An 18,600-nucleotide genomic window follows, 5' to 3' on the forward strand; every position below is an offset into this window, starting at 1 on the left:
TTTTCAGTTTCATACTCTGTGTATTTTCGTGTTGTTCAATTTAACGTACGATTGAGTCGAGCTCCTTTATTACATGTATGATGGCGTTTTTATTGTTTTCTTTGTGGGGTGAGGTTTATGGAGTAGTGAAAATACAAAATACTGACAGGTATTAGTTGATGAATGTGAGAAAATCTTCATGAAAGTAAATTTCCCCTGTGGGTCGATTAGTCTTATAATTGCGGTGGCCGAGGCGATCAGCACGGTCAAGCTGGTTTGAGAGCATTCTTGAATATTTCAACAGACACTCATTAAAGGCATCATAAAAAAACACATGAGTGATTTTTGTGCATGTGCATCCATTAACAAGGCCAAAAACATAACATACAAAGTGACTGGAGTTTTTCAACCTCTTAGACACACAGAATTTCTTCCAAGTTCAAAATATTACCGTATTCTCTGCACTATAAGTGGCACCTAAAAGCCTTCGATTTTCTTATTTTTTGCATTCGTCAAATAGTACTTTTCACAGATCATCTTTATCCTTAATTTCTGATTGAGAAGTTTGAGTGACATCTGATTGTTTTGTTGACATTCCCTCTAGCGTAGCTCCCTCTAGTGGATGCATAACACGACCCCTGCTGTGCCCACTATGGCTTCTATTTTATGTGCCTTATAATGCAGGTCGCTCTATAAATGAAAAGTTTTAAAACAGGCCAATCATTGAAGATGAGCCTCATACAGCACAACAACCGTGGGTTTTCATTTTTGAAGGACAAAAAAAAACAATCACCATGTAAATTCTTCAATTTTTACCTTTGCATTTCAGTTATAAATGTATTTTTTACAAGTAAAAATGTTAAAACACCTGTTTCAAATTTTGACGCAATTTATATGGCAACATATTTTAAGCTTGCAATTTGATGCAAAAAAATAAGTTTAGTACCGAATTGAATAAAAATTCTATTCTTTTGAACATTCGATTTTCCTTGGCATTATTCTAAGCAGTCTTTTAACGTAATCAAGAGGTACTATTTCCCTCCATCCTTCAGATAGTAAAAATGAGTACAAATAGTAATTAAAAAGTAAAAATAGTACAAATCATCTTTATTCTTAATTACTGATTGCCTATTAATAAAGTTTGACTGACTTATCTGATTGTTTTGTTGACATTCCCTCTAGCACAGCCCCCTCTAGTGGATGTGTAACGCAACTTCAGCCACTAATGTACATTCTATTCTATGCACCTAATAATGCCTTATATGTGAAGAGCATTCTAAAATGGGCCATTCCTTGAATGTTTGCCTTATAATCCAGTGCGCCTTACAGTGCGGAAAATACGGTATTACGATGGATGACAAAATAATGCTTCTTAGCCACGTCGTATTCCATTCGCCTTTCGTTCAGAACTAAGCATGCCAGCGCTTACATAAAAGGTAACAGCACGACTACCGATATGAAAATGTGACATTGAGACGAGCATGCAGTTCATTTAGCCAGCATCCCTGCATGACGCAAGACCGATCTAAAAGGTCAAAATAAATTAGATGTATAAATATGTAAAGCACAGTCTGCAAATTAATACACTAATCACATTTATGAGATACCGCTGGGTACAAAATGTCAAAAATCCCATTTATAAGTGCAAAGGAAGAATAGAAATTTTCCAAAGAAATCTGCTATCATAATTACCACATTTTAATGCTCAGGATGAGTGTTATTACGTAAGGTTTTACATCACCAGCAGCTGCCTTCTGGCAACAGTTGATGTCTTCCATTCTGAACACGGCGCACATGCTCCGCGCGTCCTACTCTGCATTGTGATTTTGCGATGATAAAAAGTCAACACTGACGAGATCTCTCTGATGTCAAAGTCAACTCAAGCAAAGCTCTTTGGGATTTTGTTGTCCTCTTTTTATCTGTATCCAAAAACATATTTGAGGAAAGAGTGTCAAAATGTATGCAGCGTACATGGGAAAAAGATCTTAACACTGTTGGTTAGTTTACAGATAAACGTGAAAAAGAATTTAAACGCTTTACGTTTACGTTAGAGCAGAACTACTTCCTGCTTCTGCGATAGTGAGCCGAGCTCTGGAAAAGCACCACATTGAGGGATCTATTCGAGCCAACAGAGGCTTTAAGTGGATATATTTCTGCAGACCAAAAGTGTAGCTTTGAGAAGGCAAACACGCTAGACGAAGCAGCGTCCATTTTTCCTCGATGTAGCTGTGCTATTTGATTGATAGCATACGGCTGAAGAGGCAGGTTCAGCACATTTGGCGGACACGCCTACCACATTTGAGGCCTCATTTTATGTATTCGTCAATTTATTCAAACATTCACATTCGAAAAGGGGGTTAATCAAATCTTTACTGTAGCGTGTCAAAAAGAGCAAATATTTATCTTCACAAAGACTCTTAAGTTAAATGACTTGAGATTGGAAAAGATTTATTGTGAAATATTCCTACTGTGAATGATTAGCAATTCAGATGATTGCTGGTGTGATCAACTATAAACACAAAGACATGCATTATCCATTTTTCTTCTAAATGTTGGACTATCTGGTTCTTGACTTTGGGAGTGGCTGCAGATCCTACTTTGGTCTATTTAATTTTTGATGTGGGGCAGGGCTGACCTTTGCTTTACATTTACACCACAAGCTGAGTTTTTAAATGATTGATAGCTTAACCTCCATGCAGCATTTTCATGTTTTCGGGTTGCGTTTATCGCTAATTAATCAGGTCAGTTGATACGGTTTTGTAGTGGATAATCTCAGAAAAGAATGAATCCAATAATTACAAAGCGATAGCGGCCATCAATAACTGCTGGATGCCTTGATAGAAAGGGAAACAAAGTGGAGTCGCAGAAGTTGTTTTTAATCAATTTCCAATCAGGAATTTCTTCCTGCCAATGGAGTCGCTAGTAATTGAGTCAAGGCGGAGACTGTGAAGCTGTGACGCTTGAGGGCCTCGTCATTTCTATATCAAAGAGCTGGCTTGATTTTTTTTTTTTTTTTTTTTGGTAGGGGGATTCATTACTGACCAGAAGATGAAAACAAGATTTTTTTCTGCTTTTATTTTTTTTCTTGGAGTTCTCATTTCAAAGCTTGGACACCTTGGTCTTTGAATCAATACGGAATGCAAATGGGATGTGACTAATAGCGAGAAAGTGCTGATTAGTTTTTCCATCAAAGCTGAGCTCCCTTTTAGAAAGAGATAAGTGAGTGCATTTCTTCAAACAATTGCTTAATAGCCAATACGACACCTTATTATGTTCTCATTTCTCAGCCAGGAGCAGGTCCTTAATTGCTGACACGACAAGCTCTTGTGTTATCATGATAGTCATCACAATACTATAGAAACAGTGATTAATCAAGGGGGGGAAACTACATTATCGTAATTCCCCAAATATGGACGGCACCTGTGTATAGGACGCACCCTTAATTTCAGGGTCAAATTCTGTAAAAACTATAGCAAAACAGAATCAATCTTATCTTGGTAAATTCTTGATATCTTCTTGTGTTCATATCTGTATATATTTGTTGGGGGTTAAGTGTGTTTCAGATTTCCCACATTGTGAACGTTACACCAGTCTAATATCAAATGTGCTCTAAGCAGTTTTTTGGGGGTTTTTTTTAGCCTTGCGATGCAGCTCAAGTTCATTTTGCAACAAAGTTGCACTTTACAGAATTTCAAAAACCATTGGGCAAAATGTGTTTGTAATCCTTTTTGTCACATTGGGATTATTCCACTGATTCATTATTCCACTTGCACTTTCTATCCAGCTAACTAGCTAGTTGTTCCTTTCACATCTGGAAGTAGCTTGTTCAGCTAAAAGTAAGTGTTGGTGTCAAAATGAAACGCTTCTTCACAATTGCAATCATCTGCTAATTAGTACAACACCAACAACATGTATTATTTTGACAGAAAGCCATATGGCTGTAGAGCTAAGGGCAACCGCTTCTGTTGTTTTTATTTTCTTGGGTGATGTCATGCTTTGAGTCAAGCTAAAGGCGGCTAAAGTGACGCCTCACTCTTTCTAAAAGATAATCAAAAAGTTGCAAATTAAGTTGCAAATTTTATACGATGGCAGCCAAGCTACCGTATTTTCCGTACTATAAGACTCACTGGATAATAAAGGGCACCTTCAATGAATGGCCCATTTTAAAACTGTTTTCATATATAGCGCGCACCGCATTATAAGGCGCATAGAATAGAAACTACAGAAGTGTCTTGGGTTGCATTATGCATCCACTAGATGGTGCTGCGCAAAAAAGAATGTCAAGAAAATAATTCAGTCAAACATTTCAATCAGAAATGAAAAATAAAGATCATTTGCAGAAAGTAATATCTGAGGAATGGGGGGGGAAAAAAACGTTAAAATATTTTTTTAGATCAATGCCAAGACGAAGTCATAGTTTAAAAGAATAGAATTACTTTTTTATTATCAAATTGCCAAAAACCTTGAAATATAGTTTTGTTGATGTAAAAAACAACTTGTGGATTTATTTTACAAAATAACCCTCTCTTTAGAAAAATTGACACTTGCCCCCATATAAATTGCTTAAAAAAATGGAGACTATACAGTATAGCATATCAAAAAAAAAAGCATTTATAACTGAGATGCAGACATAAAAATGGAAGAATTTAAACGGCAGTTAAGACATTTTATTTTTTTCGACCCCGAAATTGATAACCTGCTGTTTATGCGCTGTATTAGACGCGCCGGATTATACAGCACACTGTCAGCTTTTGATAAAATTGAAAGGTTTTAGGTGCACCTTATAGTGAGGAAAATACGCTCCAGTATATTTAGGTTCAAAAGAAATAATGTCATTTGAAAACAAGTTTGACTTTCCGGCTTGTGGCTGATTCCGATGCAATCGGCACGTACAAGAGACAATGATGGTTGATAAAACATTTCAGTTTTGTTTTAGGGGCAAATCGATTGAAGGTGAAGCATTCGGTGTCATACATAATTGCACTTGGGGTCTTCTTAGACGCGTTGAATATTAGGCTGTCAAGTCAGATGTCTGAGGCCTATTTGTCTCAGAGATTGCATGGAGGGAGGAAATTGGTTTCTGGGTGTTGAATCACTGCTGAGAGCATATGTGAAAGGCTGACAGTCCCTGTACAAAATGATGACACCAAATAGTTTCAAGGATGACAATCAAATGGGGGAATAATAAAATGAATTTTAGGAATCTCCAAGAGCTCTGTTCACATCCACTTTAGAGATAGTCGTTCAGAAAAACTCAAAAATTCAGTTTTGATGGTCGCAGAATTGTTTGAAATTTTCGGTTATTGTAAAACATTTTATCCTTACGATGGTCCCACAGCCAGAAAGCTGACAGCTCAACATTGTGAAAGACTGATCAAAATGAAATTGGCCGATGACCCTCTTCCACAAAAATATCAGTAGTGGTAATTATGAAAGTACAAAAGAATAAACTGTGTATTTTCAACTGAATTGTTTTCCTTTCTACATAACGCTTTTAATGTAGGGGCGGAGCTACAACATGGCCACTTGGATATCTGTTTTGGTTTTGGGGTTTTTTTTGTAATTGTTCCGATGCATGCAGTATTCTTAGACCTCTCAGTACTCCTTAGTTTATATGAACATTTATATGAACATCAATCCATCCATCCATTTTCTAGAGCCGCTTATCCTCACAAGGGTCGCAGGCTTGCTGGTGCCTATCCCAGCTGGCTTCGGGCAGTAGGCGGGGGATGGATGGATATTTTAATCATAACACCGACAACAATGCAGGACTTCAATTTACCTTCTTTTGTCAGTTTAATAGATTTTATATATATATATATATATATATATACAGTGGGCCCCCAGTTTACGAACTCCCCCTCTTACGAACTTTTCGACTTAGTACGCACAAACCTTACGCACAAACCTTTCGTCTTACGAACAATCCGACATGCCGCCGGTAAATGTATTCGCACAATTGTTTTCGCTTTGCTGCGTCAAAGAAGTTAATTGTTCACACTTGTCACGGTCACGCTGAACGCTATTGCTCTTACAATGTCACAGTCACTGTCTCACTCACGGTGTCAGTCACAGAGTCAGTCACGGAGATGCCGATATGCTATTGGTCGATTAAGGTCATAGTCCCGGTCTCACTCACGGAGATGCGGATATACTATTGGCCGGCGTCACGTCAATCACAGAAATGCCGATATGCTTGGCCGAACGCCTTCATCTAGCTCAGTGTTTCCCAACCTTTTGATCACCGCGTCACATTTAAAGCCTTGAGAGTGCTGACCGCGGCACAGTCATTGCCGTAAATTTAGACAGCGGACCGGGGGGATAATTTCCCGCGGCACAACTGACAATATCTGTGCTGATGTGCCGCGGCACGATGCGGCATATATATATATATATATATATATATATATATATAGTTGTATATGTGTGTAAAACAATTTCACAAATATTTACACAAGGTTTTATTCAATTTATACATGATTTGAATACTAAATTTGTAAAATTCCTTTTGAGCACAGCCATTGATTCACAACTTTTAAGTTATATTTTATAGTTGTTCCATAAATTGAAACCTTGAAAGGTTACACACATTTGCTTGGAAGGTGGATTGTCTCCTGGTGGTAAAAAAAAAATGCAGATAAACCGCACTGGACTATAAACCGAAGGACTCAAATCATGAGAAAAAAGATGTGGATTCTAATAAAAATAAAATATGGTAGTTCATAGAGCATTTTCATGTGTTCATTCGGTTCAGAGATCATATTAGAAATTATATCAAGAAATTACAAGATTGACCATCGGTGCTGATTTACAGTATGCCATGCGTCCATTTTACCGACGTTAGTTACGCCAAGTGACAACAACGTAGTTAATGACAACAGGGAAAGCTTCGGCGGTCCAGAATTGAAAGCGAGCACAGAATGGAAACTAATGACACACATTAATGAATGGTCCCTTTCCCGGGGGGCCTGAAAGTTTAATTATGCCAGGAGACTTTTGTTAGGTGGCATAGAAACAAGTGTTGGCATGATGAGTCGGTGACGTCAACACGCAAACTCATGGGACTGCTCCCACAGGGCCGCGTGGTGGGCGGAGGAGGCGGTGTGAAGCCAGCATGGAAGCAGACAATGAAAGGAAATCAACTTAATGAGAGAGACACTTATTAACAGAAAATGATACACTACATGAATGCTAATGTGTATTTTCCGCATTTGATGCACATCGACCTGTTTACAAGACCAGAAAACCACTTGATTTCATCACTCAGGAGCAATATGTTGAATTTCTGTTATAATGCTAACCCGACAAGTAGTTTCATGTTTCTGCGTGGGCAATGTGTTTTGCTTCTAACACAACACTGACAGAGATGACCATGAGACATCAACTTGTGTTTTCTTCACTGTGACCAAGCGCATTGACTGATTAATTATTGACGCATAGCTTTTGTTATCTTTGTGACGATGGTCATGCCAGCAACTTTGTTGGACACTGTCAATGTGGTGTACCGTATTTTCCGTACCGAAAAGCCTTATAATCAGGTGCGCCTTATATATGGATCATTATTGAGATTGGGATTCATAGATGGGGAATGAACTGATAAAGTAAGCTTTACCTGTTTCTTTTGTGTGTTTACAGTTGAAAAGGTTGGTCAGATTGACTGAGATTATGCTATTGAGAGTTTAGAGTTATTATTTGAGTTATTGTAGTTATGACTGAGTATTACTATATTGTGATTGAAAAAGTCTTCAAATATGTCATTAATTGAGGGTGCGCCTAATATGTGGAAAAAGTTTTAAAATGTGTCATTAATGGTTGGTGCGCCTTATATTGCGGAAAATATGGTAATTATTTTTGGGCTGGCAAACTAAACAGATAGGCTTTTTAAGTTTGACATTTATTGGACAAATATGCTCATATGTATTGAAAGCAAGTTCAAATGTGCTTGCAAAAACTTTGACGTATTATTTGCATAATGCTACAAGATATGCTCGTCAAGACTCCATGGCATTATAACGGGGGAAAAAAATATATGCTTCTTAACATTTATTCGACAAACATGTTCAAATGTATTTACGAGCTAATTTAAATGTGTATTTGTACGTCTGACAGTACTTGCAAGTACGTTTGAAGGAATTTGCCAAGACGTTCAAATGCATTTGCCAAGTATAATTGGAAAGATTTGCAAGTCCGAAAGCACTTGCAAGTACATTTGAGCTTGGTTGCAAAAACTGTGCTGTATCACATGTAATACCCAGAGCACACAGAATGCCATGGAGACCGAAGTTTTATTTTTTAAGTTTTTTTGTTTGTTTTTTTGTCAACTATAAGAACCTTGCTATCGACAGCAAGACTTCATACTTTGCAGCCAAGGGTACCATATGAAAGCTAAGGACGGAACGACGGCTATCACAAGTTCAAAAGCATGAAAAACAACGTGGACCAATAACAGTAAGACACCGCTTGGTAGAACATTAAGGGTTATCACCGAGAACGCCTCCCGAGTAATACGCCACAACAGAGACAAAAAAATACTTCCAATCGCGACTCTTGCTTTCAAACTAAAAGTGAATATTGTGGGGAGCAGTGGAGCTGGCTCAGGCTGCAGCCAGAAGCTAATCAGCCATGAAAATAGGTGAACACTCTCGCCTGTTCCCCATGGGGTGAGAAATGATCAGAGGTCTGAGAAGGTCATGTCATCGGTCTTTCTGTCAATAGTCCACTCAAATCAAGTCTCCTGAGCGAGAGAGCTGGAAGAACAGCGCTTGCACCGTAACAAACAAAAGAATGCGATTGATTAGGAACGCTGTGATGTCATCAGAGGTCATTGATAACAGGGATGTTCTTTGGGTTAATTGTTGATGTATCATTAACAGTATGCATTTCAAATGTTTTAATCATGGCTCTGTCAGTCATTTAGAATGCCTTAAAAAACACCCTTACTGAATTTTTTTTTTTTTAGCAGACAGCTCATCTGTGATCATTTAACACCGATGCCAATAACATTAGGCAGGAAATCCGATTGTATTCATGAGTAATGAGGAGCACGTCATAAATTAAAGCTTCAAAATCAGTAATCAGAGTTCATTTATGGTTCAGCGTTTAGTTTTAATAACTAAGCATCTGATCAAGGGGAGATGAATCAGTATGATTTCCCAGGGCGGCAAAATTACTGCGATGGAGATTAGAGATCCAAAATGGCATTTTTTTCACGTGTGCCATGATCAAAGCTATCGAGAATTTTCAGTCTTGGGATATACCACTGAAGTTTTAAATCAAATGTTGAGTATTTGGATGAGATATGCTGTACGTATGAGTGATACGTTATCAGAAACTAAGATATTGATAGATTGTCATTTCTACACTCACTTCCTTTTCATGTGTTATACAATACTCGGAATTTGACGAAAGTACACCAATTTGAATGTTGTCAAGATGAAATCCCAGTTTTGTTTCTTCATTTGCATGGCAAAAAACAATTACAAACACAGAAGACCAAATAACACATTCGAACGCAATTATGAATGAGAGATTTTTATACTTTTTTTAAATAACCTACTTTTTTTTTCTTTCCTCTTGAGAAAAATCTTTTCCCATCAATTTCGGTCTATGAGATGAATTTACAGGCTGAAAGAGCACATGTGAGTCAGCATGGTTTGTTAAAATGTAATCAGAAAAAAACAGCAACTATGTCAGGTTATCTGCTTCAAAGCAAGGAGTCATGTCAGGGTCATTTGAATCGGCGATTGACTTGATTTCAGAACAACAGAATGTCGTTTGTATGAAGTCGGAAGCAACAGTTGCAGGAGAAAGACTAGTTTACTGTGACTGATTTGACACAGTATTTGTTTATTTAGTTTTTTAAACAGGTACTCAAAATTACCCAAGGACTCATTTCAATCCCACATGAAAGCATGGCTCAGTAGTCAACACTGTGTTGAGTTTTGAAGAATGCAATCGAGACATTTACAATAGATGAGGACTGTAAAAACACGCTTTCCAAATAGGATGATGAATGCAGGTGGATGGGTCACATATTTAAAAAGTTCTCAGCTTGCTAGGAAGGGCGTAAAAGCAAGTTGCAAGCCGCGCAACACAGCTGAACGGGGTCGATCATTATGCGCTTCATCTTCAGGCTTTATTGGATGAAGAGTGACAGCGACACACCGATCAATCAATCCTTATGTAATCTTCTCAGGCCAACCCCGAGAAGCGTTCATCATTTTCAAACCTTTCACTCAAACACAGCCACAAAACAAACACATGGCACTCTTGTCCTCTGGATGTCAGCGTTAATCCACTCGATCATTTGTCACAAACATAATTAAGATAAACCAAAAGAAATTTGACCACGGTAACCCATGACCACCGTTACACAGCACAGTGTCTTTCGAGGTTTTATACCTGCGGTATAGTTTCCTTGCAAAATTCACTTCAGCCACTTACTTGTACAGTAGTTAGCTCCCCATGCATTTTCCTCTCTCGTGCTTGCCTCGCCAGATCAATGGCCCAGCGTGGGATTAGGTTTTTAATTGCACTTTCCTGAAGGGCGGGGGTTGTTTTAATGAGGCAGAATCCCGTTTTCTTCCTGACCTTTTGAGGCTCTGCCCTACAGGTGTCCATCCTCCGACTTAAAAGAGATATATGGGCTACGAGGGCTTCCCTCTAGAGGTGCCCGATCCCAGCAAGTTCCACACTAGAGCTTGACATTTTAACCTGAGTAAGGCAAAGAAGTGCAATGTGATGCAGTGGCCAAGTCAATCACATGGGCAGTACCTAATTGAAAATGTCACTTGACAAAATGAAAGTAGAGGTCAATTAAACTTTCTTGACAATCGTTTCCTGGCACCGCACGAGCCTAAAAAACGGTATTCTGATTTAATATTACCACAGAAGCAGTTCAAGTTTAGCCTACCACATAAATCCAAAGCACGAAGCTGCAACTGCGGCCACAGGTAATGTATGCAACAAAGATGCTAATGTTACTTGTTTAATTTCATTAGTTTGCCAAACTAAACTTGAAGACACGCCACGCTTGAGCAAGTCTGCAATGGACAGGAAAGACGATGTTTTATTTGAAGATATTTTCTATTTATTTGGAGAACGATACAAGAAAACAACACCCTTCCTCCTGATGGTCAACACTGATGGCTGCAGGTAGCACTTGGAAGTAGTCTCACATATAGTAGAAGTCAAATGGTTACAACTACATCTGTTCAAGTATTTTTCTGTTTTGTATAGGGTTTTTTTGATCTGCCACAACAACAAAATGGATTTGAATAAATCTGAAAAAAAAACACGGGTTCAGTTATTCTCAGAAAAGCATTATAGGTGGGATTAAAAAGATTAATTTGCTCAATTAAATACACATATCAATCAATTAATCCCTCAATATTTTTAACCTCGAAAGCACTAGTACTATAGCTGCACTAGCTATATTTAGCACACATAGAGGTTGGGGCGCTATAGCTTAGCAGTGCCCTTTTCACAATACCCCAGTTCCTTCCAAGAGGAAAGGGCAGAAAAAACCATTTGTCCCTCACATGCTGCTGTTTTAAAATGGTGTTTGCCCACAGCTTTTTAATCAGACTGCATTGACATTTAGACATGCAGGGACTGACAAAATTAAAGGAAAAAAATAAAATAAAATAAAACGAAATCCAACTGTGTTGAGTATATAAACGTGGTTGATCCAAAGCAGGTCTTGTACAATTTAAAACATTGAAAAAAAAAAATCAGTACAAGTTGGTTGCAAGGGAAAATGTATACCATTTCGGAGTGAAATGTCACAACACTTGGGCTTTTAGGGGCAGTCAATATGGTTTGGTTTTTTTGGTTTGGCTTTTCACAGCCCCGCCACAGAGCAATGATGATAGTTCCCGGGTTTTCTTAAGGAAAATAGCTGTATTAATTCCAAAAAATAAAACTTTTTGTTCCTTAAAAAAAAAAAGATCATTCTCAACAGCTGTTTAATATAACAGCTAAAGAAAACACGTTGGCACAAAATGCAGATAGCAAGCTTGCAACTTGGGAATGAACACTCTATGCAGAGGTGACCTCTGAGGCAACACTGACAACACGTGCGTCCACTTTGTCCATTCACAGAACATTGTTTTCGAATGGAATTTATAGGGAAGCAGCATGTGGTAAAAGTGTCCAGGCGCCAAGTATACACAGGTAGCTGGTTAAAGGGAAATATGATAATATGGTCAAAAATACATGTCTTGAAAGAGTTTTTGCCCCATTTCAATATAGGCTTCCTTCTCTTGTGCAGACATCATTTCTACCAACTCTGGCCTCTGGCTCACTTCTCCATAAGAAAATGGCCGGCCTCCCACCATCACCGTTGGCTCATCTCCCACCTCCTCAAAGTCGTCGTCATCCTCCTCTTCTTCCTCTGCAACCCGCCGAGGAGCGGCGGCGGCGGCGGCGGCATTGACATGAGAGGGAGGAGCAGAGGGCATCTCTTCGTCAGATTCACTGGTGTCGCTCTCTGAGTCGCTGGCGTTGGCCGCGGCAGACGCCAGGCCCCTGGCGGCGGCGTTTGCTCCGCCTCCGCCTGCCACGGCTCGCTTCTCATGGATGAGCAGGGCTCGCATCACTTCCTCGTTTTCGTCGGACTGACCGGCTCCGGGATGACTTCCGTCCTGGATCCCGGTCCTCATGTCTCCCCCTGTGAAAGGAAATTAAATGAAAAGATTTGCCTCTGCCATTCATTTCTACTAGTAACCTAAACGGAAAATGCACATGAAAATCAGAGATTGCACAGGGAATTTTTTAAAAGGAACACTCAAGCAGTTCAACAAGCACGGATACATTGATGAGCACTTGTTCATTCAGAAAAATCAACCAAGCCTGTGAATATTTCAAATCAATTATGACTCAGAAGAAATCTGTCCAAACTTGAATGCTACATGCCCTTGGCTGTTGAACAACGTCAATAGCTGGCATAGCACAGTGAAGGGCACTGACAGTAAGATAACCTGCTTTGACCACAGATGGGTTGCCATGGCAACCGGAAGAAGAACCTAGCATTTTTAGGTAACAGTGGAAATGTCAAAGGAACAAAACGGATTTGGTTTATTCTGCCTTCTATCATTACAAATGAGTAATCGAAAATTGTGTAAGACTGTACTGTGTTACAGACAAAAAATTGTAAAAATCTATGACTGACTGACACCACAAGATGTGTATCACGGCATGGGTTGAAATCAGATTTTGATGTTATGATATCCTTGAGCAAAATTATCAGGGTATGGCGGTGTTGACATTACAGCTCCAGAAAATATCATTGTCAAATATTTTTTGCTAAATAGCCATTGTTGCCACATTAAAAACAGCTTTATTTTTCATGCAGAATTTGTTACAATAACGACCATCTACCATTCTAAATTAACTTAAAGCTGTAAATAAAATCGAAACCACCCTTCAGTGAGCAGTAATTGTTAAACGATAAACAAATACATGTGCAGTTAATTTGCCCGTTAAGCCAGAAGGAAAAAGAACTTACGGGTTTTGACAGATTTGTACGGTTTTAAATAACTGTGATTTTTTAAAACCACGATTTATTGCCAATGTGCACATGCCTATTTATAAATGTGGCATCAAAGCGCTGCTTTTATATTGCACCAGAAGTTGTTGTTCTTACTTCAACATAGTTTGCGAGGTACCACAAGAGGGTGCCGGAGCACAAAAAAGATAGCAAATTACAAATATGTTTGAGTTTGAGAAAATGCCCATGGACAAGTAAAAGAAAAGCATGCTTACGGTTCTTCAGCATGTCCGTTTCGCTGTAAGCACCCTGCACCGTGCTCTGAGTCAACCAAACGGGCCTCTCCTTAGTTGCGGCGCTCTCACTCGCTTGCTTCTGTGTGTCGTCCTGATCCTCCATATTGATGACAACATTCTGGGTGTAAAGGTCAGCGTAGGTTGAGCCTTTGTTGGACCAGGCTTCCCGGTGTGGGCCACTTGAGGCATTTGCAGAAGTTGCTGCATTGCGTTCCCGGCTAGAAAAATGATTGGCGTTATTGGCTTTCTGCTTCTGCGATCACTCAAGTCATAAGGCCGGACGCAACGGTGGCAGGAACTAACCTCTGCTTGAGGGCAGGGATTTCGGCGGGCTCGGGCTCCAGCAGATCATGAGACAAGTTCACATCCTCGGTCTCACGGAGCAGCACGTAGATGGGTTCAATCTGCTCATTAAATCGTGCGACTAGCGTCCTCGCATCAGGACACACCGATTCATCCTCTTCTACCTCCGTCTGACAGAATGTGCAACGGAATGTACCTGTGCATTGTTTTGAAAACATTGTTTTCAAAAGGACTTTTTGATTTGTACCCTCCCAATTACCCAACTGCATAATGATACCTACCAATACCCATGTAAAAGTTAGGCACTTATTTGGTAGAAGTAAACAAAGTGCAGTCTGCTGATTGGGATAGAATGAGCACGAACCGTGCCTTTCTCAAAGTGCGTCTTTGTGTAATTAACCACATGCCAAGATGAACTGCTGGATGCCCTCCGTTGCTTTGCTATTTTGTTGTCCTCTTGTTAAATTTGACAGCGGGTTACACTGTGTTGCACGACTGCTACTTAGCAGAGGCAAAATTGCGACATACTCTAGTGAGCTGAAAAGCATGCACTTATGTGGAAATCACTATCATTTTTTTTTTTAAATAATGGAAACAAACGCATTATGGCATAATGCAAACATATACGGAGTCGTTTTATTTCACACACGTGAAAGGTGGACTGGAAAAAAAAGTCGACCAAGCTGGGTAGGAACTTTAAAATATGTTCACCAAAAATATCAGCCTCAAAGCTTAAAAAAAACACTTTGCAACTATTTTTTCCGTGAACCTTGAAATTTTGCAATGGAAGCAAGGGAGAAAGACTGCCTCCCAAAGCAGGGGATATTACAAGTTTGGGAGCATTTACAATAAGAAACAACAGAAATAATGTTGAACTATTTCAAACTGAAAAAGGCATACCACAGCAGCAAATAGAGAGAGAGAGAGAGAGAGAGAGAGACAGACAGACAGACAGACAGACAGAGAGAGAGACAGAGAGAGAGAGAGAGCGCGAGGGAAATAAAAAAATTTAAAAAAAACATGCAAACACCATATTGATATGTGGCTCCACTGCTCATCTATGTGTAACCACCTATTGGCCGAATGGCTAATGCCATTAGTGTGTTTAAAAACACCTAACTGATCAGGTAGTTAGCAGACTTGCAAACAAAAAACAATATTAGCACATGGCGCTTACTAAAGTGAAGGGAAAAAAAAAATAACAAAAAGCACTTGGGCTATATTATTTGAGAATATAACTTGTCATTACAAATAATCTCAAAAACATTACTCATCAAAAAGAAGAACAACAGGAAGTCATGGCCTTCACATCGCTAACAAGGAGCGCCACTCTCAAAATTACTCCTGGACTACTGTTGAAGCACATGACACGTGTGACATGTATTAAACATTATGTACATGCGAAAGAAGTGGTAGTTAGTGTTTGTTACCATTAAATGGTCATGCGAGCATGGTAAGGCTGATTGTGATTGCTGACCGATTAGCATAGGTAAATTTAGTCTAGTTAAATCCACTCCAACGCACATTCAACCTGAGAAGATTATTAAAAAAAAAGAAAAAGTTAAACTTTAGTCGATTATTTTTAAAAATTCTGGGGCAGCGGGGTGATTATTCAATAGAATAACATAGAAAAATGCTACACTCATATGAAATTAAAAAAAACAAATAAATAAAGTAACCTCTGTATTTTAGTCCACAGTGCATCCTTTTCCTCAAGGGGGGATGCTATGACGGCTGCACTGTGCGGCTATGGGGTTTGGGACCTTGTGTATACATCCTCTGCTTCCTGTATGAGGCCATCTGCTTCCCGTGCTGATTTCACTGTCAATAATGGGAAGTGTTCCAGCATGAACACAAGCTCCGTGTCTACTTTGTGTGTTGATGTTAGTGTGAAACACACCCGCAAAAGCCATCCTGACCGCAATCCTTTGGAACCGTTCACCCAAGGTCGTTTTATATGAAAGAAGTGAGCCTTTCAGTCAGGAAAAAGTACACTTCACCCAGTAATACATTATATGCATCGAGTAATTCAAAGAAACAATGCATCGACTCAGAAGCAGAAGTTGTAATAACCTTCTATCAATGTGCATCGAACATTGGTATCAGGGCACCTCTCCGAAGCATTAGTAGAATTTGGACATTGCATTCCTCCAAGTATTTCTAGTTAATGTTTCTCAATAGGATAGAAAAAAAAAAATCCTGGGCAAAAAGAAGAATCCGGAAAGGCCCTTGAAATGAGTTGCTGCTTTAGGAGGTCCTCCACTGGTCAAAAAAAAGAATACAACAGTGCCTTATCCCCATTCTAAATATGCAACACAGTGAAGAGAGTCTGCAACCGAAGATTATTTAAAAATCAATTAATCTGTCAATTTTTGTCAATCGAAGAAAAAGATCAACTTTTCTTAATTACCTTCATTAAAAAAAGAACTTTGTTTCATATTGACTTTGCAGGAAATACACAAACAAATAAATTATGATTCATGAACTGTTTTGGTATGTAACGTAGAAAACAGACAAAAATATTCATCATTGTTTCCATACATCTGCAGAAATTATGTGGTTTCTGGTGTAACGTTGCTCCTACCTACCGGATTCAAATGATCAGTGTTCAGCAGCATTTCCTAAAAACATGCACTAAAAACATGCTGGATGGATTACCCCTAATCCAAAAAAAAATGTTTATCAATTAATCTGATGATCTATTAGTTTTCAATTAATTGCTGCATCTCTACAGTCATATATACGAGGTGTAAATGGGGCTTTTGATGACATTTAACATTTTGCATTTTAAAACTACTTGTGGAGAGGATATGAATACACGTGAGTGGCCATTTCTTGCAGCCAGTACCATTTCATTTCATTTTTGTAGAGGGCAGTAATGCACAAGACTTTTTGAATTCCCGCAACAATCAAAATAATGACTTCTTCCCTCTGCCCCTCATCTTTCAAAATGTTTTGTGGGAATTAGTTTTGTGGTTTATGTGCAACAAAAATACAGTTGAAGAAAAAAAAAAGGAAAAAAACAAGGTACCTACATGAGGGAAATAAAATGTTAATTTACCTGTCATGGGGTCAAACAGCTGATTTGCTTCTAGATCGGTGAAGGTGGAGAAGCAGCAAGGACATCGGAATGAAGCGCGGTTGGTGGAATCACGTTCATCTGTCTCTATACGCCGTCTCATGTGATCCAGTTTGTATTTGACCACATTCACAAGGACCCTGTCAAGTATGATCGAACCATTGCTTTCATAGGACTTTTGTTTTTGTGTGTATTGCAGTAGTATTTTTTGATACATTTTTTGCCCATTTTTCTGCGAACCAGAATCACCCTCCCATTAGATTTTTTTTTTTTTGTGAGCAAACTAATACAGTGCAAACGATAATTATTTCAAACATTTGAATGACCAAATACTCCAAATAATGCAGCGTATTAAAGGGGTGCCTTGAGATTAGTAATTGCGGTCGTCCTGGTCATAATGTTAGGTAAAATACAACCAATATAATGAGCCAGCACTGATCATTCATAAATAGTGTAAGCAGCGGTGAATCACCTGTAATTGATGAAATAGTAATTATGTCGAGTTGTCTTGCCGTCTGGGGCAGTCTCCACTCTCATACGACACTTGACAAACTTGTCAGCTTTCAGCGTGTTGAGAACCGAGCGCAATTGTTTCCGGTCAAACTTGAGCAGCTCCAGCATGTCCTCCTCGCGGACGCACGGGTTGCGAATGAGCACATCCAGGGCCAGGGCATGCTCCACTCCGTAGAAACCCCTCACCACCATCTTGGCCAGGCGCTTCAATGCAACTGGCACCTCGGTCAAGAGTTCTGGTTCTATCATCTTGTACTGTGGGCGGAGGTGTTTATTAGGAACAAAGATGAGATCCATCTACTCTAAATTTTAGATAGATAGATAGATAGATAGATAGATAGATAGATAGATAGATAGATAGATAGATAGATAGATAGATAGATAGATAGATAGATAGAAATTTTAAATGAAAATAACTCTTACAAGCTACTCATACGTGTATCCAATTCAAAAGTAATCACCCATATTACACTAAGAGTGTCTGAAAATATTACCTTGAAATTAATGCAAATGATTGCCGTCATTCAGGCAATTTTATTATCATTTTTATTAATTGGACACAGCTGTACAACGTATTCATAAAATGTTGACATCGCAGGCAATAGAAGTAGGCACAGTTAAACTGCAGTTTACAAGGCATTGGCTAAATAACACTCACGTTTAGAGAAAAGGTAGTTTGTACGATGTGAAGAGAATTCAAATTACCTGCTTCTCCGTTATACTCTGAAAAGTGAAAGGACAATGAAATGGTCATCTACGGCCTTTCTCGGTTCAAGAAAAACACATCTCTCGAATAAAACACGTAAATCATCAAGTTTTTAGGTTAATTGCCTGCAAAGTTTGCTAGCGTGCGCCGTGGATTCAACTGCGCAGTTAACCCGGAAAAGATAAGGTAAAACCGGAACATATCTATATCCTCGAACTCCAATTTGCTCGGGTTT

The 18,600-nt window shown here is 39.0% G+C and overlaps 1 protein-coding gene across 1 annotated transcript; it reads right to left on the reverse strand.

The window, feature by feature from the left end:
* Positions 1-11,045: 11,045 nt before the first annotated feature.
* gtf2e1 (general transcription factor IIE, polypeptide 1, alpha) lies at positions 11,046-18,532 on the reverse strand. The gene is made up of 6 exons (XM_088414162.1): positions 18,365-18,532; positions 17,619-17,914; positions 17,129-17,286; positions 14,068-14,263; positions 13,744-13,982; positions 11,046-12,649 (listed from the first exon to the last, which is right to left on the reverse strand). The coding sequence occupies exons 2-6, from the start codon at positions 17,906-17,908 to the stop codon at positions 12,186-12,188; spliced, it is 1,347 nt and encodes a 448-aa protein (XP_088270288.1). The 5' UTR covers positions 17,909-17,914; positions 18,365-18,532; the 3' UTR covers positions 11,046-12,185.
* Positions 18,533-18,600: the final 68 nt, after the last annotated feature.

The sequence above is a fragment of the Hippichthys cyanospilos genome, chromosome 5 (genome assembly GCF_059441005.1).
Source record: "Hippichthys cyanospilos isolate Australia breed blue-spotted pipefish chromosome 5, RoL_Hcya_1.0, whole genome shotgun sequence".
Classification (NCBI taxonomy): domain Eukaryota; kingdom Metazoa; phylum Chordata; class Actinopteri; order Syngnathiformes; family Syngnathidae; genus Hippichthys; species Hippichthys cyanospilos.